The 27,653-nt window shown below is 46.0% G+C and overlaps 2 protein-coding genes across 2 annotated transcripts in view; both read left to right on the top strand.

The window, feature by feature from the left end:
* The window catches only part of DVL3 (dishevelled segment polarity protein 3), an 89,593-nt gene extending 71,834 nt beyond the window's left edge, over positions 1 to 17,759 (top strand). Inside the window, 6 exon segments of the mRNA XM_070946238.1 lie at positions 1,855 to 1,986; positions 7,688 to 7,855; positions 9,619 to 9,831; positions 12,382 to 12,662; positions 12,664 to 12,775; positions 14,810 to 17,759. Of these exon segments, the coding sequence (XP_070802339.1) occupies positions 1,855 to 1,986; positions 7,688 to 7,855; positions 9,619 to 9,831; positions 12,382 to 12,662; positions 12,664 to 12,775; positions 14,810 to 14,847 (944 nt within the window). The 3' untranslated portion in view covers positions 14,848 to 17,759.
* Positions 17,760 to 23,525: 5,766 nt separating this feature from the next.
* The window catches only part of AP2M1 (adaptor related protein complex 2 subunit mu 1), a 37,304-nt gene continuing 33,176 nt past the window's right edge, over positions 23,526 to 27,653 (top strand). The window contains exon 1 of the mRNA XM_070944872.1: positions 23,526 to 23,618. The gene's annotated coding sequence lies outside the window, so the exon portion shown is untranslated. The remainder of the gene's footprint in view (positions 23,619 to 27,653) is intronic.

Here is a 27,653-nt window from a genome sequence, read left to right on the forward strand (position 1 = left end):
TTTGAATAAGCCATGGCTTTGAGCACAGAACGGTTGAGTTGTGAGTTTTTCAGACATGATCCAATCTTAAACAAGCTCATTTTGAGCATAAATAGCAACAGCACTTAGACTGCTTCACGATCCTTTACAACACACTCTTAAGTGGTTTATACAGTTAGCATATTGGCCCCCACAATCTGGGTTCTCGTTTTACTGACCTCGGAAGCATGTAAGACTGAGTCAACCTTGAGCCGGTCAGAATCGAACTGCTGGCAGTCGGCAGAATTAGCTTGCAATACTGCATTCTAACGACTGCGCCACCACGGCGCTTAAAATGGTGCTGTTCCGGGGTTAACAAGTATGGTCCCCAAAAAATGAAGATGACTGTTGCGGTGTACAGCAAAAAACAGATAGAAATATGATGGCACCATCTTGACCATAATTGGTGGGCCTCTTTGGGCTGTCTCAAATACAGCTGACTTCCAGGCTGCTGAAGCAAGTCCTGCAACCTTTCCAGGAAGCATAGAAATCAAATTTTTGAAGTGAAACAGGAGGCTTTTGGGCTAGAAATATTTTGCACATCACTGGCTATGGAATAATTAGTTTGGCCAAGTGAAACATCTGAGTCCCAAAGGTGATTTTTTTCCAAGAGGCAACTGGACTTTTCTGGTTTTCCTTTGAAGACGTTTCGCTTCTCATCCAAGAAGCTTCTTCAGCTCTGGAGGATTGATGGAAGGATTGATACTCCTTGCTGACAGTGCGGAAACACAAAACATCTGAGGCAGCTCAGGCCGCGCTGTTCCCGAAATACCCTTGGCCTTGATCTGAACACTTCTTGTTTGGGAAAACAAAAAATTCCACTCCAGCTGCCTGTAGCTTTTTTAAAGGAAGAGTCAAAGTAAGAGTCTAAAAAGAGCCTTGGTAGTACAGTGGTCTAAGGCACCCTGTTATTAAGCTGGTTATTAAGACAGCTGCCTGCAATTACTGCAGGTTCGAATCTCGCCAGGCTCAAGGTTGACTCAGCCTTCCATCCTTTCTAAGGTAGGTAAATTGAGGACCCAATTGTGGGGGCAATAAGCTGACTTTGTATAAATATACAAAAGGATGAAGGCTATTGCTTAGCGCATTGTAAGCCGCCCTGAGTCTCCGGAGAAGGGCGGCATATAAATCAAATTAAAAAAAATAAAAAAAAAAATAGAAGAACAAAGCAGTTACAATCTGTGGTGGGATTCAAATAATTTAACAACCTAATGACCGGCTGGGTGGGCGTGGCCATGGTGGGTGTGGCCAGGGGGTGTGACAGGCAGCACTCGGCCTCCTGCACCCCCCTGGGAGAAAAAACGGGCTGTGGGAGGGCACGCAGCCCCCCCCCCCGTGCCCCGTTTTGGGCCTAGTAGGCCTCCCTGCAGCCTCCTGGGAGCAAAAACGGGGCATGTGGGGACTCCTGGAAGGGGCGGGATAGGGCGGGGCCAGCCAGCAATTTAACAACCGGTTCGCCCGAACTGGCCTGAACTGGCTGAATCCCACCACTGGTTACAATTCACGTCAGGCAGAAACAGATAATTTGCTAAATTTTTTTTAAAAAATGGCACATTCTGACTTCACAGCAGTTTTTGATGTGTGGCGGTAGTTTAAGGAGGAGTCCTATTCAGTTGGCGACAGTAGTTCCATGCGGCTTTTAGGATATGCCTGTCTGGTTTCCCGGCCCGCCTCTCTATTGCGGCCTTCCTCAAATTTCTCTTCCTGAAATGTGTTGGATTCCCAGGATCCCCTGTCGATCTCTCTGGAGAACGTCGGAATCCGTATGTGGTAATCGCGTGCGTTCCTCTACCTTTCTCTCATCTCTCACCTTCATCGTTCCTTCCTCTTGCACAGGTCTTGATGACTTCCACCTCTCCATCCATAGCGACATGGCCACCATCGTCAAAGCCATGGCCTCGCCAGAGTCGGGCTTGGAGGTGCGCGACCGCATGTGGCTGAAGATCACCATTCCCAGTGCCTTCATTGGTAAGACTGACCAGAGGAGCCGGTGTGTGGGGTTTTTTTTGTTTTTTTTTGAGAGCTGCTAAGTCTTCAGTGGGCCTCTCAAATAGGTAGCTTGGATGGACAGACGGTGTACTGAGACTGAAAGGATACCAACGTTGCTGTAGAGCAGGGGTTGGGAACGATGGCCAGTTTTATGACTTGCGGACTTCATCTCCCAGAATTCCTGAGCCAAGAATTCTGGGAGTTGAAGTCCACAAGTCATACGAGGGCCATAGTTCCTCACCCCTGCCGTAGAGGATAATCTATTGGGCTAAAGAACAGCCGAGGAATCTGTTCATCTTTAGATCCTTCTCCACAGAATTTTGACAGCCTATTCTAATTGCTTCACGTCTGCCATCTTAAAACCACATCCCTATGAAGAAGGCTTGTAGATGAGATATTATAGCCATATGGTAGATGGAGGAGGGGGTTGAGGCTAGGTCTTGTCTGAATTGCGTCCTGAGTATCTTTCTCCGTCATCGTCTCTAAAATCCTTCCTTCCTTCCTTCCTTCCTTCCTTCCTTCCTTCCTTCCTTCCTTCCCTCCTTCCCTCCCTCCCTCCCTCCCTCCCTCCCGCTTTCTTTTTTCTTTCTTTTTTTCCCCCCACCTTTATTATTTTCACAAATAATTCATGGTGGCGAACATATCTAATATACCTTCCTATTTTCCCCATAAAAACTATCCTATGAGGTGAGTTGGGCTGAGTGGGAGTGACTGGCCCAAAGTCACTCAGCTGGCTTTCATGTCTGAGGTGGGACTAGAACTCCCCGTCTCCTGGTCATTGGCCCAAAGTCACCCAGCTGGCTTTCATGCCTAAGGCGGGACTAGAACTCCCCGTCTCCTGGTCATTGGCCCAGAGTCACCCAGCTGGCTTTCATGCCTAAGGCAGGACTAGAACTCCCTGTCTCCTGGTCATTGGCCCAGTGTCACCTACCTGGCTTTCATGGCTAAGGCGGGACTAGAACTCCCCGTCTCCTGATCATTGGCCCAAAGTCACCCACCTGGCTTTCATGGGTAAGGCGGGGACTAGAACTCCCTGTCTCCTGGTGATGGGCCCAGTCACCCAGCTGGCTTTCATTTCTGAGGCGGGACTAGAACTCACAGTCTCTTGCTTTCTAGTCTGGTGCCTTAACCAGTAGACCAAACTGACTCACTTATGTTAGATTCTCTTGCCTAAGGATGGATAAATGTAAAAGGAAAGAAAAAGAAGCCACCAAGAGAGTTTGTTTCTTGCTTTCCTTATTGCACTGCGGTGTGGAGATATGGACCGAGGACTCAAGTAGAATCTGACAAGAACAGAACAGAACAGTTGGTTACTGCGATACGAGCCCTGTGTTCCTTTTAACGTTTTCCAAGACAGCTCTCGAGTGTTTAGCAGCAGAATCTCGCTGCTGAGTCATCTTTAATTTGTGGTTGAGAAGGACGCCCAGTTCCTCTTCACATGCATACTTCCCTTTCCTATCCTTGTGCTTTTCATGTTTTCTGTCCAGGTTTCAACATTTAAATTCCCTCCCATTCATTTCAGCCCATTGCCCAAGCCTAAAACTTCTTCTTTCACATTCTCTCTCTCTCATTCTCTCTCTCATCTAAAGTATTTACCACCCCTTCCACCTTTGCCTAGATTGCCAACTAGCCCGGGGGTTCCTCAACCTGGTTTTGTAATTGGAGATATTGAAAACAGTTTGTAATTATTTTTGACTTCCCAAAAAGATATTGATTTTTTTCAACTTCATCGACTTAAAAAGATGTGGAAATTGCAGTGATGTAGGAGAGGTCCTGTTTGAAGGGCAGGGCATGTAAATAATTGCACCTAGTGACAATCTTATGGAAAAGTGGCAATTCTTGTGATTTTAGATTCAAACCCAAAGCAAAAATGCAAACATGCCTTTTACACTGTAATATCATATTGTCAATTTGAGGAATGCCTGATCATCACAAGGTTTTGAAAAGAATATGCCATTGTTTATTTTAAAAAAAGACAGAAATCAGATGTGTAAACAGACTACGTTCAATATGCAATCGTAATGGATTAATGGGCCACAGCCAGTAGTGGGTTTCACTTACCTTTGCTACCAGTTTGCAAATGTGAGCGCGCGCGCCACCCACCCGTGATGACATCCGGGCAGGTGGGTGGAGCCACCCTCTGCCGCCACGGCTAACGGTTCACCCAAACTGGGGAGAACCAGTAGAAACCCACCACTGGCCGCAGTCTGTTCGAAACTGGGCTGTGGGAGAAACGGGCAAGATCCACTCGCGCGACTGACAGGCAAGTGCGTGCATCCGTGTGATGCTCTCCTTGCGTGAGCAGCGGGCGCTTGCGATTGTGCACGAAGCTCCACTCGCGCGAGTGGAAGGCACTTGCACGAGTGGGGCTTTGTGCGCAAGCACAGGTATCCGCCACTTGCATGAGTGGAGCTTCGCGTGTGACGCGAGCATCCTCCGCTCAAGCGCGAAGCTCCATTTGTGTGAGTTGAGGGCATGTGTGTTGTGACCCAGGCCCACCTAGTTAACATTAAATGCAAAACAGTTCCAAAAAACAAACAGACTTTATTAAAACAGCTGAGAATTAACCCATTCTCAGCATATTCCAAATTAAATGAAAGCAAAGTCCTCAAAACACCATTCTTCAGTTTATCTCTGACCTTGGGATAATTAGGCAAACCGCCAAAGGCTTTTCTTGGCAACAGTTCAGGAACAGAAGACGCTGACAAGAAAGAAATACATCCAAACACGAAGCAAATCTCTCAACGGTTGTTTTCCGGCAAAGAGGCCAAGAGCCGTTGCTGGTCTTTCAAGCCTTCTGGGAGGGGCCAATCATCTCTTGGCCTTACTCCTGAGTCGTCCTCTCTGCTTTAGCTGCTCCTGCCTTCTGGCAGCTCTTCTCATACGTGCACTAGGAACAGACTCCTCCTGTTCCTCTGCCTCTCTTCTGTCAGCCTCTGGAGGCTCCGAAGTCCGCGCATCATTCCCCGATGGCCCTGACCCCATCTCTGCCTTGACACAGAGCCCTCATCCGGGCCTTCCCCAGCCTCCAGGACTGGCCCCTGCTCTTCCTCAGCCTCCTCACTGTCCCACTCCGCTGCCAGCTCCACAGGCTGCTGGTGGACCACAACTGCGGTTTGCCACCAGTTTGCTGCCTGCCCATGCGCGGTGCACGCTAAATGCACAATGTCCGTGCGGATGTGCGATGTGCGCCAAACATGCTGTGTGCGCATGCACACTGCTTGCATGCATGCGCAGTGCGCACCAAATGTGCACTTTGTGCAGAAAAAGGAGGCTTAAGAAGGTAAGTAGAATTTAAGAAGGTAAGCAGGATTTCCTGCTTTCTAGCGAATATAAATCATGCGGCACAGCTGATGGTTGGAAATACCGATTCAGAGGAACTGGTAGCTTTTATTACTGCCGGTTTGCCTGAACCGGTGCGAACCGGTAATATTTCACCCCTGCATTCCATCCTTCCCTCCAAGCTAAAGTGGGACCATTAAGGAGCATTTGTTGGGCATGGCTTATCACCATTGGCCCTGACGGTTTCACCAGTTTCTCTTAGTGATGTTCTCCACTCTTGATGGTCCTGTCCTACTGGCCCTCCTTAAGATCTTAATGACTTTGCTTTTCCCAAGGTGAGTCAGGGTGATGGATAAGCCTTCTGAAACGATTTTTTTGACCGAACCGTTGCGGTCTAGCTTTCATTGTAGCATGTCCCTTTGGTTTCTTGTTCTTAGTTTTGTGGGTTTTTATATTAGTTTTAATCCTATGTTATTCATCAGGAGTCAGAGTCTGAGCTGTGGAGGAGGAGGGCACATATATTATTTAAGTAAATAAATACCTCTCCCCCTTTTGGCTTTTCTTTTCACTCTGGTACACACAGATATTTTTTTGGTTTACTTTATTTTGGAAGGGGTTTTATTTTTTGGTATGTTTTGCAAGCTTCTCAACCCCTTATTCAAGCTTTTCTAGCTTAGTTCGCTCCAATGTAGTTTCTGGACCTACTGTACTTGTTCTCCTTTATTCCTGCCTCACTTTTACAACTGTTGCACTCACTGAGTTCAGATTACTCATGATTCATTAATTCAAGCTGCAAAGGTTTTGAAGTCCCCACCAGGTGTTGAATCCACCAAGGGGACTGTATTTCGATTGCAACATTCAGTCTTAACGAACCTGATTGGGTTTGTTTTCAAGTAAGGCTGGGTAGATTCCTTGAGCAGATCCCATGCCAAGAATTAAAATGGAATCTTCCGTCCCCCTGTTCTCCCACCCCCCCCTGCCAAATAATGGGTTCTGCATATAAATAATGCATTGTGTAAATCGGTGTTTCCCAACCATAGCCATTTTAAGATCTGTGGCCTTCAACTCCCAGAATTCTCCCAGGCAGTACTGCCATTTTAATTCTAAAATGGTACCAAGCCAGTCGCCATTCCATAGTTTTCCAGAAGTGAATCTTTTGGAACGGGAAGCAATTCATTGTGGGTTCTCCAAATGGCCCTGTCACAAAAGGGGTGATTTCTATAGAACACACGTTGCTTGGACTTGAGTGGCAAAAAATGAAGGGGAAAAATACTCCTTTCCCCTCTATAGCCGGGGTGGGGAATGATGACCCTTTTATGACTTGCGGACTTCAGTTCCCAGCATGAGCCAGCATGATGGACTTCAACTCCCAGAATTCCTAAGACAGCCCTGCTGGCTGAGGAATTCTGGGAGTTGAAGTCCACAGTTCATAAAGGGGCCATAGTTGCTCATCCCTTTTACAACCTGTGGCCTTCAACTCCCAGAATTCCTGAGACTACTGCAACGCTCTCTACATGGGGCTCCCCTTGAGGGGCACCCGGAGGCTCCAACTGGCGCAGAGTGCGGCCGCGCGGGTGGTTATGGGAGCAACATGGCGCTCCTGTGTGACACCTCTCCTGGGCGAGCTGCACTGGCTCCCGGTGGTCTTCCGGGTGCGCTTCAAGGTTTTGGTTACCACCTTTAGAGCGCTCCATGGCTTAGGACCTGGTTATTTACGGGACCGCCTACTACCACAAGCAGCCTCCCACCGGCCGGTACGCTCTCATAGAGAGGGGCTCCTCCGGGTGCCATCAGCTAAACAATGTCGACTGGCGGCCCCCAGGGGGAGGGCCTTCTCTGTGGGGGCACCCACTATCTGGAACAAGCTCCCCGCGGAGATACGGAGGATCCCGGATCTACGCACTTTCCGCCGTGCTCTTAAGATTCTCCTATTCCAGCAAGCCGGCCTGGCCTAATTTTCTCCCCTGTTTTAAAATTTTTTAAATTGAAATTTTAATCTGTTTTAAATTATTGGGATTTTTTAATTGTCTTGGGCTAAATTATTTAATCTGGTTTTAATTATGTCTTTTAACTTTTGTATCTATGTGTTTTATTTTGTGCCTGTTCACCGCCCTGAGTCCTTCGGGAGTAGGGCGGTATATAAATCTAATAAAAGAAAGAAAGAAAGACAGCCATGCTGGCTGAGGAATTCTGGGAGTTGAAGTCCACAGGTCATAAAGAGGGTCATTGCTCCCCACTCTGCACAGGAATAACCCTATAAGCTAGTGACTGGCCCCATGTCATGCTGAGAATTTATGTAGCTGAGGTAAGCCTCAAAACCCTAACCCCCACACCACTTTCCATTTGTCATTGCATCTCTTCCTTTGTTCAATCTTGCTTGCTTCTGCCCCTTTGCCAGGTTCAGATGTGGTCGACTGGCTGTACCATCATGTGGAGGGCTTCACCGACCGGCGAGAATCCCGCAAGTACGCCAGCAACCTGCTGAAGGCTGGTTATATCCGACATACGGTCAACAAAATCACCTTCTCGGAGCAGTGCTACTACATCTTTGGAGACCTCTGTGGAAGTACGGGTTGTAATCATGGATATGGGCTGGGAAGGAGGGACGGGCCAATTGTAGGTAGTCCTCATCTTACGACCCCATTTGAGCCCAAAATTTCTGTTGCTAAGGAAGGCAGTTGTTAAAAGTGAGTTTTGTCCCATTTTAGGACCTTCCTTGCCACAAGTTGTTAATTAAATCACTGCAGTGGTTAAGCTAGTAACGTGGTTGTTAAGTGAATCTGGCTTCCCCATTGATTTTGCTTGTCAGAAGGTCTCACATAACCCCCGGGGGCATTGCAACCGTCATAGATCTGAATCAGTTGCCAAACATCTAAATTTTGATCACTTGACCACGGGGATGCTGCAATGGTCGCTAAGTGTGAAAAACCGCCGTAAGCCACGTTTTCCAGTGCCACTGTAACTTCGAACGGTCACTCAACAAAAGGTTTTAAGATGAGGGCTATTCGTATTTGAAACTGAGGCTTTTTCAGCTTGCAACAGGGAGTTTTGATCATTTTGGAACGAAAATGTTCCAGAATTCATTGGAACAGCCCATTTTGGTGCACAGAGCCAGCGGCCTCCCAGTGCTCAAAACAGAATGTTTTAAATTGAAGATGGTTTATAAGTGTTTTACACGCCTCTCTGGGAAGGAAGGAAGGAAGGAAGGAAGGAAGGAAGGAAGGAAGGAAGGAAGGAAGGAAGGGGTGATTTAGCAGAAAAAGAGATGACTTAGCAAGAAAAACAAATAGATGGGTGATCGTGAAAAGCCCTGGGTGAGGTTATTTATTTATTTATTTATTTATTTATTTATTTATTTATTTATTTATTTATTTATTTATTTGTTCGTTCCTATTTCTATACCGCCCTTCTCCAAATAGGACTCAGGGCGGTGAACAGCCAAAGTAAAAAACAGTACATACAAAATTTAAAAGCAGTTTAAAATAATTAAATATTTTGGCCGTAAATTAAAACAACCCAATTTAAAATCAATTTAAAATTTAACTCAAGCCAGCCCAGCTAGTTGAAATAAATGGGTTTTCAGGGCCCGGCGAAAAATCCGGAGGTCTGTTATTGTACGTATCTCTGGGGGGAGGTTGTTTTGCAGAAGGCGCTCTTATCCTGAACTAGCGACAGGAAGCGTCTGTGCAGAGCAAACCCTGAATGGTTTGCTAAATCCTGCACTTCTCCTTTTTTTATTTTTTTTCCTTCTGCCTTGGGATGGGTAACTGACAAAACAATCACCACTGACAGACAGCCAGGGAAGTGGCCTTGAAGCAAATGTTCAGAAACATTATTGTATGTCAAAATCAGTGGTGAAATGTAAAATTTGTTACTACCGGTTCTGTGGGCGTGGCTTGGTGGTGGTGGGGGGTAATGTGACTGGGTGGGCCGAAGAGGTTGTTAAAAAAAATGCTTTTAAAAGCCTCTGACGATCCCAGCTGAGTTGCCTGATCGTCAGAGGCTTTTGTTTTTTTACTTTTCAAAGCATTTTTTCGGCCAAAGAGGTTGTAGAAAAAAAATGCTTTTAAAAGTAAAAAAAAAAAAAAAAAAGCCTCCGATGATCGCGTGGCTCAGCTGGGCATGCGGGGGGGGGGGGGGGGGGGGCAGGGATTTTTGCTACCGGTTCTCCGAACCACCTGCTGTCATCGCTACCGGATCAGGCGATCCGGTCCGAACTGGGAGCATTTCACCCCTGCTCCCTCCCTTCCCCGTGTCCACAAAATGGGGAAGCTTGGTGGCCGCTGATTTAACTTTTGCTGGTTTTCTGTGCCTCTTTTCTCCTTGCAGACATGGCCAACTTATCCTTGCATGACCATGATGGATCTAGCGGGGCCTCCGACCAGGATACGCTGGCTCCGTTACCTCACCCAGGGGCGGCCCCCTGGCCCCTAGCTTTTCCTTACCAGTATCCACCTCCACACCCCTACAACCCCCACCCCGGCTTCCCTGAGCCGGGTTACAGCTACGGAGGGGGCAGCGCAGGAAGTCAGCACAGTGAAGGTAAGCATCTACCAGGATCTTCCACCTTCAAAGTCTTGTAGAACGTGGCCCTTCTTTCTTCTGCCTGAGTTGCGAATCGTGCCCTATCTGGGGTCCCTCTCTGGAAAACTTTAAAAGGAAAGGTCAGGTTGCATGCAAAATCTGGGTTGTGGGAATAGCCTCCTCCTCCTGGACACTCATGTTCCCTCTCAACCAAGGAACGAGTCTAGCTTTTGAGCGTTTCAAAAATTCTTGTTTGGGGCATCCTCATTCTAAATTGGTCACTTAGGCCAGGATATCCCTATGTATGGCTCTCTTGCCCTTCCTTCCTTCCTTCCTTCCTTCCTTCCTTCCTTCCTTCCTTCCTTCCTTCCCTCCCTCCCTCCCTCCCTCCCTCCCTCCCTCCCTTTATACATTGATTCCTTTTCCTTCCTTCCTTCCTATCCTCCCTCCCTCCCTCCCTCCCTCCCTCCCTCCCTCCATCCATCCTTCCTTTATGCATTGATTCCTTCCTTCCTTCCTCCCTCCCTCCCTTTATACATTGATTCCTTTTCCTTCCTTCCTTCCTTCCTTACTTCCTTCCTTCCTTCCTTCCTTCCTTTATGCATTGATTCCTTTTCCTTCCTTCCTTCCCTTCTTCTTTCCTTCCCTCCTTCCTTCCTTCCTTTATGCATTGATTCCTTCCTTCCTTCCTTCCCTCCCTCCTTCCCTCCTTCCTTCCTTCATGCATTGATTCCTTCCTTCCTTCCTTCCTTCCTTCCTTCCTTCCTTCCTTCCTTCCTTCCTTCCTTCCTTCCTTCCTTCCTCCCTCCCTCCCTCCCTCCCTCCCTCCCTCCTTCCTTCCTTCATATATTGATTCCTCTTCCTTCCTTCCTTCCTTCCTTCCTTCCTTTCTTCCTTCCTTCCTTCCTTCCCTCCCTCCCTCCCTCCTTCCTTTATGTATTGATTCCTTTTCCTTCCTTCCTTCCTTCCTTCCTTCCTTCCTTCCTTCCCTCCCTCCTTCCCTCCTTCCTTCCTTCATGCATTGATTCCTTCCTTCCTTCCTTCCTTCCTTCCTTCCTCCCTCCCTCCCTCCTTCCTTCCTTCATATATTGATTCCTCTTCCTTCCTTCCTTCCTTCCTTCCTTTCTTCCTTCCTTCCTTCCTTCCCTCCCTCCCTCCCTCCCTCCCTCCCTCCCTCCTTCCTTTATGTATTGATTCCTTTTCCTTCCTTCCTTCCTTCCTTCCTTCCTTCCTTCCTTCCTTCCTTCCTTCCTTCCCTCCCTCCCTCCCTCCCTCCCTCCCTCCCTCCCTCCCTCTCTCACCCATCTCGTATCCAATGACTCTGGGCCAGTGGTAGAATTAAAAAATTTTTTACTACCCGTTCTGTGGGCATGGCTTGGTGGGCGTGGTGTGGCTTGGTGGGTGTGGCAGGGGAAGGATACTACAAAATCCCCATTCCCTCCCCACTCCTGGGGGAAGGATATTGCAAAATCTCCAGCCAGAGGTGCCATTTGCCGGTTTCTCCGAACTACTCAAAATTCCCACTGCCAGTTCTCCAGAACCTTGTCAGAACCTGCTGAATTTCACCCCTGCTCTGGGCCGCTTGCACCATTAAAAAAAGTTTAAAAAATCATTAAAATCATCCATCATGAAAAAAGCACAGCAGGTAAAATCATTAAGACGAGATGGCGAAAGAAGGAGCCGGACACACGAAGGAGGGGAGGTGGGGTTAAGTTTTAATCATTCAAAATCTGAACGGTGCGAGAGCTCAGAGTCTCATCGTTTTCAGCCTGGTGCCTTCACTATTAGACCGAACAGGCTCTCCGTTTTAATAGCCCTTTCACTGGTCTGTCTCATGTTCCAATTGCAATATTTTACTCTTCGTGTGGTTACAGGAAGTTCTCAACTTACTACAGTTCATTTAGTGCAGTGTTTCTCAACCTTGGTAGCTTGAAGATGGGTGGACTTCAAGCTTCCAAGGTTGAGAAACACTGATTTACCGGCTGTTCCAAGTTACAGCGGCACTGAAAAAAGTGACTTATGACCATTTTTAAAATAGAGTAGAATAGCAGAGTTGGAGGGGACCTTGGAGGTCTTCTAGTCCAACCCCCTGCTCAAGCAGGAAACCCTACACCACTTCAGACAAACGGTTGCCCAATCTTTTCTTAAAAACTTCCAGTGTTGGAGGCGGGGGGGGGGGGGACGCTGCAGATGTCGTAAGTGTGAAAAACGGTCCTGAGTCTCTTTTTTTTCCAGTGCTGTTGTAACTTTGAAGCATCACTTAAAGGAACTGTGGTAAGTCGAGGACTAGTTGTATTGGGGCTATTTTGGTGGGGAATGCAGATTTCTGACCTGATGACAGAATGTGCATTTTAGTCCCTGCTGGCTCGCTTCCTCCCGCAGATTCCCTCAGTTTAAATAAGGTAAGTCTTTTAGATCCAGCATTTCTCAACCTGGGCAGCTTGAAGATGGGTGGACTTCAACTTCCAGAAGGCTGGGGAATTCTGGGAATTGAAGTCCACTTATCTTCAAGTTGCCCAGGTTGAGAAACACTGTCCTAACCACTCTCAATTGTTACTCCTTGTGCAGGAAGCCGCAGCAGCGGTTCAAACCGCAGTGGCAGCGAGAGACGGAAGGACCGAGACCCCAAAGCCGGGGAGTCCAAGTCGGGCGGTAGCGGCAGCGAATCTGACCACACCAGCCGTAGCAGCATTCGCCGGGAGCGAGCGGCCAGCGAATGCTCTGTGCCGAGCAGCCAACGTAGCCATCACTCCATGGCTCACAGCGTGCGCAGCCACCACAGCCAGCAGTCTTACGGCCCTCCCGGCCTCCCACCTCTCTACAGCCCTCCCATGCTCCTGATGCCGCCACCCCCCTTCCGCCCTGGGACCTCCCGGGGCTCCCCCGGGCCGAGATCTGGCCTCGGTGCCCCCTGAACTGACCGCCAGTAGACAGTCATTCCGAATGGCCATGGGCAACCCTAGTGAGTTTTTTGTGGATGTAATGTGAAGATCCCTCCCTCCTTACCTCCCTCCCTCTGCCTGTCTGGGCTGCCCCCCCCCCCAAGTTGGTTTGTCTCCTAGAAAGAGCACACTCGGTGTGAGATGCATCTCTTGTCTGTCTGTATCTCTCTCTCTCTCTGTTTCTCTGTCTCTGTCTCTCTCTCTCTCTCTCTCTCTTTCTCTGTTTTGTTTTTTTGACTAGGCATTTATGGAAAGGGGTTGAGGAAATCAAATGAACTAAGCCAGCGGTCCCCATCCTTTATGGCTTGGGGGAGGGGGGGAGAGGGGAACTGGCTCGACCGCTAGTGCAAGTCGAGCCAGCCAGCCGCGCGTGCAACCCGCTTCTGAACAGGCCGTGGCTCGGTAGCGGACCGCAGCCTGAGGGTTGGGGACCCCCGAACTAAAACTGTTTGATTCTAATCTTTCCCGCAAGTGTCTCTCCAGAAGCTTCTCCTGAACACCGCCCTCCCCACATGTGATTGCAGAAAAGAACAGCCCTAACCCAGCTTGTATTTTTACCTTGTTAACCTGCACGCTAATCCATTAATCTGCACCCACCCGGGACCTCCGCTGCTCGCCCGTTGTCGTTGTTGTTGTTTTTTCCCACGCCACCAGCCCTTTAAACACCTGCCCTCTTTCTCCTCCTCGCCCCTCTTGTGTTCCTCTCTGCCGAGCAGCCAAGAATTATGGGGTCTTTGACTTCCTTTGAGCTGGCCAGCCGTGGTTGCGGAGAGCCGCGGCGCGCGGTGGTGGTTTGGTTCCTCCTGCCTCCAGGAGAGGAAGAGACAGAGCCTTTTCAACCTGCTTTAGGGGCGCAAGATGACTTCTTGGTTTTGGAAAGACGTCCTTCCTTCTCCGTCAGCCCGGGAGGGAAGCAGGGCTGAGCTCCCGACTGTGTCCTTCTTCGCCAGCAGCGTAGCCTTCACCCGTGAGACTCTTGAGATGGACCTGCCAGATGGTGACGACTTCCCTTTCTTCGCTGAATCCTCAAACTGGGATGAAGGTTTTCCTAGGGAAAACGCTGGAGGTTAAACTCGGGTGCTTGATGTCCGGAAGAAATCCAGGACGAGAGGGCCAGGACACTGTCTCCACTTCAAGGCTAGGTTCCTCAAGATCTCCAAAACTTTTCTTTTCTAAAAAAAAAAAAACAACAACATTGAGTAAATGCAAAGAAAACTCTTATCAAAAAAACCAGGATTGCTTGCTTGCTTGCTTGCTTTTTGGAACACCAGTGTTGACCACGAATCACATTTGGGTTGCACTGCTGTTGGACGTGTCCGTAGATTTTTTTCCCCTGCTACCACTTTGTCACAAACCTACAGTTTTCCATCATCTCTCTGGGAAATTTTGAGTTCTTTCCCATCCCATCTTGCCCTTATTATCATTGGTTTTTTCCCTTTCATTGCTATGCGGATTGGCACTGCCTTCGTTCTTTGTGTGTGTGTGTGTGTGAAAACAATCCCGAAACGAGGGGGGGGGGGAAACAATTAAGGTCCTGGGAGAAATGTGAAAAGCATTTATCCAGGGGTGAAATTCAAATTTTTTCCCTACCGGTTCTGTGGGCGTAGCTTGGTGGGTGTGGCAGGGGAAGGATATTGCAAAATCTCCATTCCCTCCCCACTCCTGGGGGAAGGATACTGCAAAATCCCCATTCCCTCCCCACTCCTGGGGGAAGGATATTGCACAATCTCCATTCCCACCCCACTCTGGGGCCAGCCAGAGGTGGTATTGGCCGGTTTTCCGAACTACTCAAAATTTCCGCTACCAGTTCTCCAGAACCTGTTAGAACCTGCTGGATTTCACCCCTGCATTTATCCCTGAAAGGAAGGACTGACTTCTAAGAGATTGTGTTAGGGTTGACACTCTTTCGTTCTCTCCTTCCCTAAATCCCTTCCGCATGATTTCTGGGAGTTAACCAACTTTTTTGCTTGTATGTAGCCTGTTTTAATACCGGTCGCAGAATGCAACTTCCGGTTCCTGTCTTTAGCAAATCAAATTTTCTCTTGGTTTCGAAGTTGGACGATCTGGACAGTTGGCTTTTGAAATCTTTTGAAAGCCAGGAGAGAGACAGAGAGAAGATGATGCTTATTCCTCTCGTGGCTCGGCACATAACGAGGGCATCGTGAAAGCACAAACAGCTGACATTTGCCAGCCTGGTATTCCATTTGCTCTCCGACCTCATCCCGCCATCGAAATACGGACAAATTCTGATCCTTAAGGGCTGGTTCCCCACAACACACTGAAGCACAAACTAAAGATACTTAGGACTTAACTCTTACTGAATCCTTGGACTCCTCCGAGTATCTTCCTTATCTTTCTGTGGGATATTGTCTTCTCACTTCCCTAGTCTGGCATCAACAACCGATGTCCTACTGACCTATCCAAACACTAACCAGATCCAGCACACTTTTGTTGTTTGGAGGTCAGCCAAGGTCAGCTAGGAGCTGCCACATGCTGCGGATTATCCCGTCCTACTTTACCTACACTAATACATGGTGTGAACCCATCTAATGGGAACGCAGCTTTGTGGCGTTCCCCTGTTAGTTGTGGCAGCATCGGCGGCTCTGCCTTACCTGCTTCCGGTGCAGGATCATGTCAGGGGTGCATAGGCCCCCGAATTCCTTTGCTTTTTAGCTTCAGTGTCCATCCGTCGAGCGTCACTGTGAAGAGCGAACCTGGAGAACCCATGAGTGACACGGGGGGAACTTAACGATGGCGGTTAAACCCAGCTGTTCATTGGCATTTGGGATGCCCAGAAGGGAAAAGCGGGGAGTGGCATTTGCTTTGCTAGTAAAGGACTCGTACGGTCAACCTCGGATCAGGAAAAATGCCTGTAATCATGCCAAGTGACTTTCAGGGGTCTCATCAGGTGCTTCATCGTTTGGTTTTACCTTGAGGCAAAAATTTGTTTGGGGCCAGTTTTGGTCTTCCTACTGATTTGCCCTACCTATGAAATTTTTTTCCCTACCTTAGATTTGGTGGGCATGGCCATCGGTCTTTCTGAAAGGTGGGAGGAGTTTTTGTCAGCTCTTGTCACTTCTACGAGATGCTGCGATTCCAATAAGCCCAACGCCTTTTCTCTGACTGGTAGCCAAGAATAATAAGTAGGCGTTTTATGGTGAGACCTTTTTGGTCCTGCATGCCTGGTGTTGGTAGAACCAGGCAGAATTTGCAGGTCTGAGGCCACATCCAGTCCAGCACCTTTCAGGTTACCCTTCACTTTCATTCCTACTGGGTTTGAATCAGGGATGAAATGCTATCGGTTCGGACCGGTTCTCCCGAACCGGTAGTAAAAAATGCTACCAGTTCGGGCGAACCGGTATTTCCGACGATCAGCTGTGGCGCGCGATTTATATTAGCTAGAATCGTCGGATTTCCTGCTTTCTAGCTAATCTAATTCGTGTGGCACAGCGGGTTTCCCTCCCCCCGCTGTTCTACTTACCTTTGCAGCAGTGGTGAAATCCAAACTTTTTTACTACCGGTTCTGTGGGTGTGGCTTGGTGGACGTGATGTGGCTTGGTGGGCGTGACTTGGTGAGCATGGCAGGGGAAGGATACTGCAAAATCTCCATTCCCATCCCACTCTGGGGCCAGCCAGAGGTGATATTTGCCGGTTCTCCGAACTGCTCAAAATTTCCGCTACCGGTTCTCCAGAACCTGTCAGAACCTGCTGGATTTCACCCCTGCTTTGCAGACTCTGAAGGCTTCAAAATGTTCCTTTTTTAGCGCTGCGCGGACGTGCCTCAAGTGTGTGCAAAGCACGCATGGACACGCAAAGCATGCGCTCGGTAGCAGACTCACAGAACCGGTAGCAGACTTCAGAGGATTTCACCGCTGGTTTGAATAGCATCCCCATCTTTCAGTCTGCGGTGAAGTGGCGAAGGAAAGGAAGCGGCTGGGAAGCAGTGCCGGCTGAGAACAAAACTATTACAGGCGGTCCTTGACTTAACAACCCTTCAGTGACTTTTTGAAGTTGCAACGGCACTGGGAAAAAAATGACTTATAAGTGGTCTTCCTTGTTATGATCGTTGCAACATCCCCATTGTCATGGGTCAAAATTCAGACTGGGATGTATATATGATGGTTGCAGGTTCCGGGGATCGTGTGATTGCCGTTTGCAACCTTCCAGCTGACTTCACACAAGGAAATCGGATTTGCTTAATGGCCATCGCCCGGCCCTCCCCCCAAAAAAGCCGTAACATTGGGGGTGACTCACTTCGCTGCCTTGCTTAGCAATACAAATTGGTTCCAACGGGGGTTGTAAATTGAGGACCGTCTGATTTTTGAAGTCGGGGGTGGGGGGGCAGAGTAGAGTTGGTGTAGGGAAAAAAAAATGACATTTTGCCCTTCATACTTGATTTGCTTTTAGGATCTCTGTCCGTCATGCCTTCTCTTCATGGGTTGAAGGAACCGCAAATGTTTGGCCTTGAAGAAGGGGGTGGAGAAACCCCACCTAGTGACTGCTATCTTGAAAGCTCTTTGCTTAGGTACAGATCCCACACTAGGCCCTTTCGCTGAACAAGGATTATGCCCTTCCATTCGCGCACACACATTCCCTGATGCTTTGTAAATTGTCTTCCGGGTCAACAGCCACATGGGTTTCCTTAGACTCAAGGATTGTCTTGTTTCTGTGTCGTTTTTCTTAAAACGTTCTGCAATTTCTTTGATTCACAGTTAGTATTTTCTTTCAGGCCACCGCCCCTAATTTTATCTGCCGCCGTCTTTTTTTTTTATGTCCTCTTTGCCATAAAAACAACTTTGACTCTTCCCCCCTGCACCCCCCCTCCCCACTTCCCGTACACCTCACCCTCCATCTCTTGCTGGTCCCTTCCCTTCGGTTTTCTTCCTCCTGACGTTGGTGCTACTGTCTCATCATGCATATTGCCTTACCTCCTCTTCCTTGGTTTTATATCAATCGAAAACTTCCTATGTGTTTTTATTTATAAAATAGTTTTATTGGACTCCACGCTGGTGTGTGTGCTTTCTTTCTTTTCTTTTTTTTCCCGTTTCCAAAAGAACCCCCACATCTGCCTGTTTCAGACACTGGTTCGCAAAGGTGACTCGGCTTCAGGGGTGTCCACGGAACGTGGTGAAGAAACAGGTTAAGATGTGGTCAGATGGCGCAATTGAAACTTCACGTGAACTCTTAACCATTATCTGTTTTTAAGCAGGGGTGGGATTCAGGCGGTTCGGACTGGTTTGGGAGAGCCGGATGCTAATTTTACATCCGGTTCGCTGAACCGGTAGTTGCATGGACTGACTGGCCCCGCCCACCCCTCCCAGGAGTCTCCACGCGGCCCGTTTTGAATGCCAGGTAAGTGCAGGGCCTGCACAGAGGCTCTGGGAGGGCGAAAAATGGGCCTACCGGAAGTTCCAGAAGTCCAGAAATGGGCCCGTTTCCAGCTTCTGGAGGGCCATCGGAGCCTGGGGGAGGCCATTTTCACCCTCCCGGAGACTCCGGAGCCTGGTGAGGGCGAAAATGATTCCCCCCCCACTGTGATGCAGGAGGCTGAGTAGGCCACGCCCACTATGGCCACACCTGTTCTGTCCCCGTCTCACACGCACACACACCAACAGATGTCCAAGAATTAAAGACCAAACCAGCCGACAAAATCCTTTTCCTTATGATAACGGAACTTGGCAGCAACCTAGTGGCTGCCTGCCAAGAGTTTATTACTTACAAAGGGAAGAGATAACTTCTCTCCGCTTCTGGTACATCAGTAAAATGCTCAATAATTACAGAGTAATTCAAGTCCAAAGATAATCCAGCAAAGTCTATAGCAAAAGTCCGGCAATGCAGAATGGCGTGGAAGTTTTCAGCTTTGTTCATCACAAGGCTTGACTGGCCACCACGCTCCCTTTTATACCCTGTGGGGTGTGGTCCAGTGACTCAGCCTAATCTCAGCCACGCCTTCTGTTGCGTGCGCTTACCTCTGCGACGCTGGCGTGGATCGAGCCAAGACTCATCTCCCTCATTACTGTCCACCTGTGGCTGCGTGGACGTGCTTGGCCCTGGCCCTATCTCTTGCCCTTCGGCGGACACCGAAGGCATTGCCAGAGAGGAGGGTCCTGGAGAGGGAGGCCTTGCCAACTCCTCTCATTCACTCTCGGAGTCCTCTCCTGCCGATGACACAGGCTCAGGCAACGGAGCCACAACAACACCCACCCAGCAACCGGGCAAAGAACCGCTAAAATTTTAGCAAAAATTGCTAAAATTTTTGAATCCCACCCCTGCAAACATATATTGTGGTATTCCTTGATTTGCTAAAATAGATTGTCCCACTTTCTGTTTTCCTTCTGCACTCATGAGTGAAAAGTTCTCATTCGGTAGAGAAAGGCATTTTTTGCTTTCTGGCCCTAGGGCAGTGGAAAGGAGGTTTGGAGGAATGGTTTGAAAAGCTTTTCCAGAGGGGCTCTTAGAAAATAAAGAACAAAGAAGGAATAGTGAGGAGGAGAGACGAACACTGAATCTTTTGTACGCTTTCTGTGATATTTGTCATTTTCCTTAAAAAAAAACAAACCACATGTAATTGTGCTCGGAGTTGCTGTAGAGTTTAGGTGGCCTTGAAATTAAATAATGCCTAATGCATAAAATAAGAAAGAAAAAAAAACCCCACTCTTAAAAGGGAAAAGAATAGTGAAGTCAAAATAACTAGAGCATAAGAGAAGCGATATTAAAATAGGTGAAAAATAATCAGTATAATCAGGGATATTTGATACCATTTTGGTTCCGGTTTTGATAAATCTGAATTTGTAGAAATCTCACCTGGTGTCAACTCCACTAGATAGATCAGATCAAGAAATCAACTCCACGGGAAGTCTTAAGACGACAGAAGACCTCGACTTACAACAGTTTGTTTAGTGACCATTTGGAGTTGCGACGGCACTGAAAAAAGTGACTTACGACCATTTTCCACATGACCCTTGCAGCATCCCCATGGTCACGTTGATCAAAATTTATAGGCTTGGCAACTGGTTCATATTTTTATTTGATTTTATTTATTTGATTTGTCAAGTACGCATTAGATAATATATATATAGGTGAATTGAATACATAACATGAATACAAATAAAGGGAACATTAGGACGGGGATGGTAGGCACACTGGTGCTCAATAAATAAATAAATAATAAATAAATAATAAATAAATAAATATATATCTTATCATATTTATGACGGTTGCCGTGTCATATGATCCTCTCTTGTGACGTTCTGACAAGCAAAATCAACGGGGAAATCAGATTCACTTAACATCCATGTTACTTAACAACCAAAGGGATTCACTTAAGAACTATGGCAAGGAAAGTCGTAAAATGGGGCAAAATTCACTTTAACAAATTAATTAATTTTATTTTATTAAATTTTTATACCGCCCTTCTCCTGCTGGACTCAGGGCGGTGCACAGCCAAGAATAAAAAAAACATCCCAATGTCTCAGCAACAGAAATGTTGGGCTGAAATGAGGTCGTAAATCAAGGACAACCTGGTACTTAGGGAGGTGTCTGAATCACTTCCAAATGTGATCTGGCTGTTAAGAGATTTAAAATCTGTTTTACCCCTTGTTGTCAAGGTCATCTTATTTGGAAATGATTCAGACAAACTCCCTAATTCACTGAATTGTTAAAACGGAGAAGGGGCTTAGAACATAATCAGTCTTGCAAGATTCTGTTGTTATAGCCACTGACAATAAAAGTTGTTTTAGACTTACAGAATCAATCCATTTTCTAGGATCATTAGATGAATTAAACTAATTAAACACAACCAATCTGCATAATGCATGTTGCAAAAAAACTTAACCGTGTTAATGTGTTGCATGAATGCATCCATTAGATCAGAGGTCTTCAAACATGGCCGCTTTAAGACTTGCGGACTTCAACTCCCAGAATTCTCCAGCCAGCAAGCTGTGGCTGGGGAATTCTGGGAGTTGAAGTCCTCAAGTCTTAAAGCGGCCATGTTTGAAGACCTCTGCATTAGATGCTCATTTAATTTGGCTAAGTTTTGAATCTCCGGCATTTTGAGCGGAATATCAGGAAAGATGCTCAGCTTTCGTAAATTAAGCCATCTTCCCCAAACGAGCCTTTGAGGAAGATTGGGATGAAAATCAGAGGGTTGGACTAGAAGACCTCCAAGGTCCCTTCCAACTCCTGTTATCCTTCAACAAATATAGGGCCTTTAGCCATGTCTGGCAAAATAATGTAAGCAAGCTTACATGACTTTTTTCCCCCCACCCTGGATGTTTTGATCTATTTGCAAGATGTACAACTGCAGACCAGAACATGCCAGTTGAAGAAGGAGACAGGTAAATTTCCTGTGATCAGGTATCTGAGCTATCTTTGGGGTGTGTGTGTGTGGCAATTTTCACAATTGCCTGATCACTGCTTTCAGGGAGGCCATGAACCTTTACAGCACAGCTTTGTCTAATCCAGGGGTCTGCAACCTTAAACACTCGAAGAGTCATTTGGACTAGTTTCCCACAGAAAAGAAAACACCGGGAGCCACAAAACCCTTCCCGCGCCTGATTATTTCTTAAGCGGCCACAAAACTAGCATATGTAGTTGAATTAAACGTTCTGTTTTCTTCCGAAACTCTTCTTTTCTTGGATTTATCCATGGTTAGCCTACCAGGGGTTGAAAAGCTCAATAAATCGCGTGCCGGCGGGTGCCGCATATTGGCAGTTGTGACGCATATTTTGAGTGACGGAGCCGCAGCAGAGGGGTGAAAGAGCCACATGCAGCTCCAGAGCTGCAAGTTGCTGAGCCCTGGTCTAATCAAATGAAAGTTCCCCCAACAGAGCAATTGGAGGGACTTTGAATTATGTTAACACCCAGGCATCATATCTGGTATAAAGGTAAAACTGATCTGCATTTTGGCCTAGTTCACACGGCAGGCTTAATAAGTGGAAGGAAGGTAGAGGGACAGCATACACCAGCTGGATTTGGTTAGGGTTAATCATAGATTGTTTTCCTCTTGGCTTAGAATCTGGTGCAGACTGCTTACTGAATTAACCAAGCTGAGTCACTTTTATGATTTAAAATCCTTTTGTGAACCAAGAAAGTGGGTTTATTTAGTAACCAAATTAAGTCTGTTATGTGACTGCTCCTAAAGTACCATAAATAGGTAATCTTTACTGCCTTCTCAAAGAGAAGATAATTGCTACGTTTCCGTTCAGATACAATAACTACAACCAGTAGGATTGTTTTGCAAGGAAGATCGCCTTTGACCACCAATAAAACAGAACTTCAAGAGATAATTTGATAACATTTTGCTTTAAAAACTTTTTTCTGTCTCTCAAAACCTGTTTAATACAGATAGTCCTCAATTTGCAAGTTCGTTTAGTGACCGTTCGAAGTTACAATGGCACTGAAAAAAAGGGATTTATGACCATTTTTCAGATTTACGACTGTTGCAGATTTCCCCCCCCCCAATTTACATTTAGATGCTTGACAACTGATTCACTTTTATGACCATTGCAGTGTCCTGGGGTCATTTTACAACCTTCTGACAATCCAAGTCAATGGGGAAATCAGATTCACTTAACAACCAGGTTACTAATTTTAACAACTGCAGTGGTTCACTTCGCAAATGTGGCGAGAAAAGTTGTCAAATGGGGCAAAACTCACTTCACAATTTCTCAGCAGTATAAATGTTGGCCGCAATTGTGGTCATAAATTGAGGACAATCTTGTTCACACTTGGATGTATTCATAAAGACAGCTATCAAAGGACCCTATTAAGCCCACATATACTGGTGAGCATGTTGCAAGAAACCACGTATGGATGTACTGCACAGACAAGCAAAGTTTTGTTATTTATTTTTTATTTATAAAATTTACTGGCTGCCCATTTTTACTGCAGGGTAATTCTGGGCGGCTTGCAATATTTAAAAAAAGGATAAAACTATACAAAAGCATGTGTGTGTGTGTGTGTGTGTGTATGTATGTATGTATGTATGTATATGTATGTATGTATGTATGTATATATATATATATACATACAAACATATATATATATGTTTTTCTTCTAGCCAGGTTTTCCCTACGTAACCAAGGCTAAAAACCTGGCTAGAAGAAAAACACACATAAACCCTACGAAGAAGTAAGGAAAATATATATATATATATATATATATAATATTTTATTAAATAATTAAATGAATTAAAGATTGTGTATATATATATATGCATATATATGTATATATGTATGTATATGTATGCATGTATGTGTATGGTGTATGTATATGTATATGTATGTGTATATATGTGCATATGTATATATAATATATATACACACACACATACATATGTATACACACACATATATACACATACATATATACATCCACACATACATCCACATATATACATATACATACACCATATATACATATACACATACATATATATGCATACACACAAACACACTCACACACATATAATTCATTTATTATTTAATAAAATATTATTAAAGTACAAATATTGAGTCTACGCTGCGTTCAAATGCCCGATTAAAGCCTATCGAGGCCGTGATGCCTTGCGCGCCGTCCGGATTTTTTTTTTTGATTGCGCGGTGCATGCCGGTCTTAGAAGTTTTTCCCTCTTTTCCTCACCGGTTGGTAACCGACCCACCCAAGTCTCTCTCTCTCTCTCTCTCTCTCTTCTCTCTCCACCCACGGGATAGGCGCATGCGTGCAGCGTGCCGGGCGTGCCTCGCGCATGCGCCCGGGGCCGCTGCTGCAGTGATAGCTGAGGGGGGGCGGCCGCCATCTTACCAGTCGGCGGAGGGGGCGAGGGTTGGACGCGGCGGCTGCTTCTGCTGTCGGCGGGACCAGGTGAGTCGGGACCTTCCCGAGCGCCCCAGGAAGGAAGGAAGGCAGGCAGGCCTCGGTTTGCTTCGTCCGAGGCAGGCCAGAAGTGGCTTCCCGCGGAGGCTCGTTCCGCCCCGCCCTTGAACGAGCGGCTGCTTTCTCCCGCTTTTTTCTTCTGAGGCGCCGCTTCTTTTCCCGGCGGGGTCCGCTCGAGGCCGGTCCTGGCGCTGAGGGGTTACGGGCTTGGAAGAGGAAGTTGCAGCCTCTCTTCTGAGGTGGAAATTCCCTCAGGGACTTGGGGGCCCGTCGCGTTTTCTCCGCCCGGCCGACCTGCCGGGGTGTCGTGAGTGACGCGTGTCGTCTGAAGCGGTGTGTGTGTGTGTGTGGATGGGGCGCCCATTCAGGGTCTCCTCAGGTGGGGGACATTTCATGTAACGGGGGGCGTTTTCATGCTTGTCGGTTCTATAAACCGCTACTTTTAACGGGATGGCCAAGCAATGGTCCCTATAATCGGTTAAACTGGACGGGAGCAAACGAAGAGAATAACAGAAAGAGAGGGAAGGGACTTTGGAGGTCTTCTAGTCCACCCCCCTGGCTCAAGCAGGAGACCTTATACCAGAGGTCTTCAAACTTGGCAGCTTTAAGACTTGTGGACTTCAACTCCCAGAATTCCCCAGCCAGCATAGCTATGCTGGCTGGGGAATTCTGGGAGTTGAAGTCCACAAGTCTTAAAGCTGCCAAGTTTGAAGACCTCTGGCTTATACCATTCCAGACAAATGGTTGCCCAACTTCTTCTTAAACACCACTTCTGAAGACGAGCTGTTCCATTTGATGAATTGTTCTGCCTGTCAGGAAATTCCTCCTTAGTTCTAAGTTGCTTCTCTCCTTGATTATAGTTTTTCATCCATTGCCTCTTGTCCTGCTTTGTTTGGAGAATAGGTTGACCCCCTCTTCTTTGTGGCAGCCCCATAGATATTGTAAGACTGCTATCACGTCATCCCTAGTCCTCCTTTTCATTAAACTAGACATACCCAATTCAGCTGATTTAATTTTTCTCATTGGCAGTAAATTCCTCCTTAGTTCTAGGTTGATTCTCTCCTTGATTAATCGAATAGAATTCTTTATTGGCCAAGTGTGATTGGACACACAAGGAATTTGTCTTTGGTGCATATGCTCTCAGTGTACATAAGAAAAAAGATACATTCGATCAAGAATCGTAAGATACAACACTTAGTGATAGTCATCGGTTACTAATAAGCAATCAAATCATACTAGGAAACTATAAATCGTAAAAATACAAGCAACATGGTTATAGTCATACGTGGGAGGAATTTATGGAGTAAAAGGATTTTATGGAGTAAAAGGGAGCCTGGATAGCTCAACAGACAGAGCACTGTAATTTAACACCAGCTGTCTGCAATTAAAGTAAAATTGAATCTCGCCAGGCTCAAGGTTGACTCAACCTTCCATCCTTTCTAAGGTAGGTAAATTGAGGACCCAGTTTGTGGGGGCAATAAGCTGACTTTGTATAAAATATACAAAAGTATGAAGGCTATTGCTTAACGCATTGTAAACCGCCCTGAGTCTCCGGAGAAGGGCGGCATATAAATCAAATTTTTTTAAAAAATGGATTAGTTTCCATCCATTGCTTCTTGTCCTGCCTTCAGGGGCTTTGGAGAATAGGTTGACCCCCCCTCTTCTTTGTGGCAGCCCCATAAATATTGTAAGACTGCAATCGTGTCACCCCTAGTCCTTCTTTTCATTAAATTAGACATATCCATAAAAATGGATGTAGCTTTTTAGGGTTCTGTAGATAAATGGTCTTTTCTTCTCTCTCTCTCTCCCCCCCCCCTTTCTGTGTCCTTGAGAACATTTGACAGATTCCATTTGAACATTACAGATTCCATCATTTGCAAAGCTGGGTAAGGATGATGGGTTTTGGGAGAGCAGACTCTGAGCAGGGCACATATATGGATAAAATGGGACAACATGTAGTGCTGTGTTTGAACCATTCAAGTTGACTGAGAAAAAGTCTCTAACGTGTCTCCCCCCCCCCACTTGTTGCTTTTTCTGAACAAACTATTTATCAACCTCAAAGGAAGACTTGGATAGGGTTGCTTGAGAAGATTGAGGAGAAGGACACCAGTGTTTCTGTAGCTACCTTATGGAGCCTTGCTGGTGAGACAACCTTGGAAGGTTGGATATCAGGTTTTGAGATCTGTGTCTGTGATTCCTATTGGCTAGTTCTTCAGCATTTGTTTTTGGTACTCCTAGTTTAAAGAGACAGTTTAAGCATATACTTATCCTTATTGTAGGGTTGTTGGTTTTTTTTAGTTTGAGAACCTCTGGAGCGATTATAGCACATCACATATTTAGACATCATGTCTTTGGAGTTTGGAGGACAGTTTGTCTTGTTCAGATTATGAATGCCACAGTTACAGGCAAAGGAACATTTTATTTGGTTTAATTGGCAAGATTCCAGCAATAATAGACCACACTTTGTGTATCAAGGCTGAGAACAGAAGAATTTCCTGTACATGGGATGCCTGGATTGTTTCCAGGAGGTTTTGGCTGCAAAGGAAAATCCTGTCACTTCATGTCAAGTTTGAAGGATGGCTGCTTGTCTCTTTGAGGGTTGGAGAAATTATGTGTGAATAAGCGGAAATCTAAGTGGCTATCATTAAATGACAATTGATTCATTTTTGCAGTGCTAATGATACATGATTAAAGATGATTATGTGCCGTAGTTCACAATGAAAGATATTAAATTTACTTATTAGATTTTTATCCTGCTTTTCTGTTTTTTCAAAAACTATAGTTGCTTATAAGTAGCAAGTCTAAAATGAAGCCACATACAGCACAGTTAAAATTAAGCTGCTACAGGCTGGCTTCAGAGGGAGGGTGTGATATACAAATATGATGGATACATAAAGTAAAAGTTCTGGCAGAACTTTTGGCATTTGGCAGAAGCCATGTTTGAACATAGGGGGAGTGGGAGTTAAATGCATCTTTTTACTGAGTGCATCGTATAGTCCCATGTTTCACAGACAGATGGTCAGGACTGTTGTCAGTGGGGAATTTTCAAAAAACCCTTTCCTACTAATATAAGTAGTAATTCTACATATACTATAGTTGGATACTAAGTTTTGAAGAGCTTTATATGTCAATACCAATACTTTGAATTGTGCCTATAAGGCTCTTGATAGATGGCTCAGGTCTTTATAGTACATGAATATAGATATAGAATATAGTATAGATATTGAATAAACCTTTAGCTGAATAATGCGTTTTGCACCACTGGGCACTTTTCAAGGGTAGCATCATATATGATGCATTGTAATTATAAAGGTAAATTATAACCAGTACATCTATAAGGATTAAATCTGGTTGTTGAAGATGAATTCTGAGGAACAAGATAACTGTAATTGTACAAATGTCTTCCTTGCAACTGTCACTTGTAAATCCACTGATAGCTGGTAATTACTGAGAACTCAGAAACTTCCTCCTGAAAGAATGCAACCCCATGCAGGATATGGACTCCAGGCCAGCTTTTACTAAGACCACTCCATCTTGGCTTGTTCTCCCTTATTTATTCCATCATCAAGATTAAGCAGTGTTCAAGAATGCTTTTGGGTTCCTTAGAATTAGGAGCACTGGAGCTCTGTGTCATCAGTGTCTCCTAGACCCAACTGTACTACACAGTCCAAATGAATGCCATAGTCAATGTTGTAGAAAGATTCACCCTAACTTCTTCATTAATTTCCAGTGTGAGTCATCTACCACAGTGGTCAAAGATCATGGACAAAATCCTGATTTAAATGGGTCCAGATAATAAATGTTATCCAGGTATATCTCTTCAGTTGCAAGGACACTACTTTCCCAATCATTTAATCTAAGAATTGAAGATTTTAGATTACTTTTAGTTAGGTACAAGTCATGGTAGTACCTTTTCAGTATTTATTTATTTATTTATTTATTTATTTTTTTAATTTGATTTATATGCCGCCCTTCTCCGAAGACTCAGGGCGGCTTACAATGCGTTAAGCAATAGCCTTCATC

Source organism: Pituophis catenifer, unplaced genomic scaffold (assembly GCF_029215685.1).
Source record: "Pituophis catenifer annectens isolate HBS135680 unplaced genomic scaffold, rPitCat1.0.hap2 SCAF_6, whole genome shotgun sequence".
NCBI lineage: Eukaryota > Metazoa > Chordata > Lepidosauria > Squamata > Colubridae > Pituophis > Pituophis catenifer.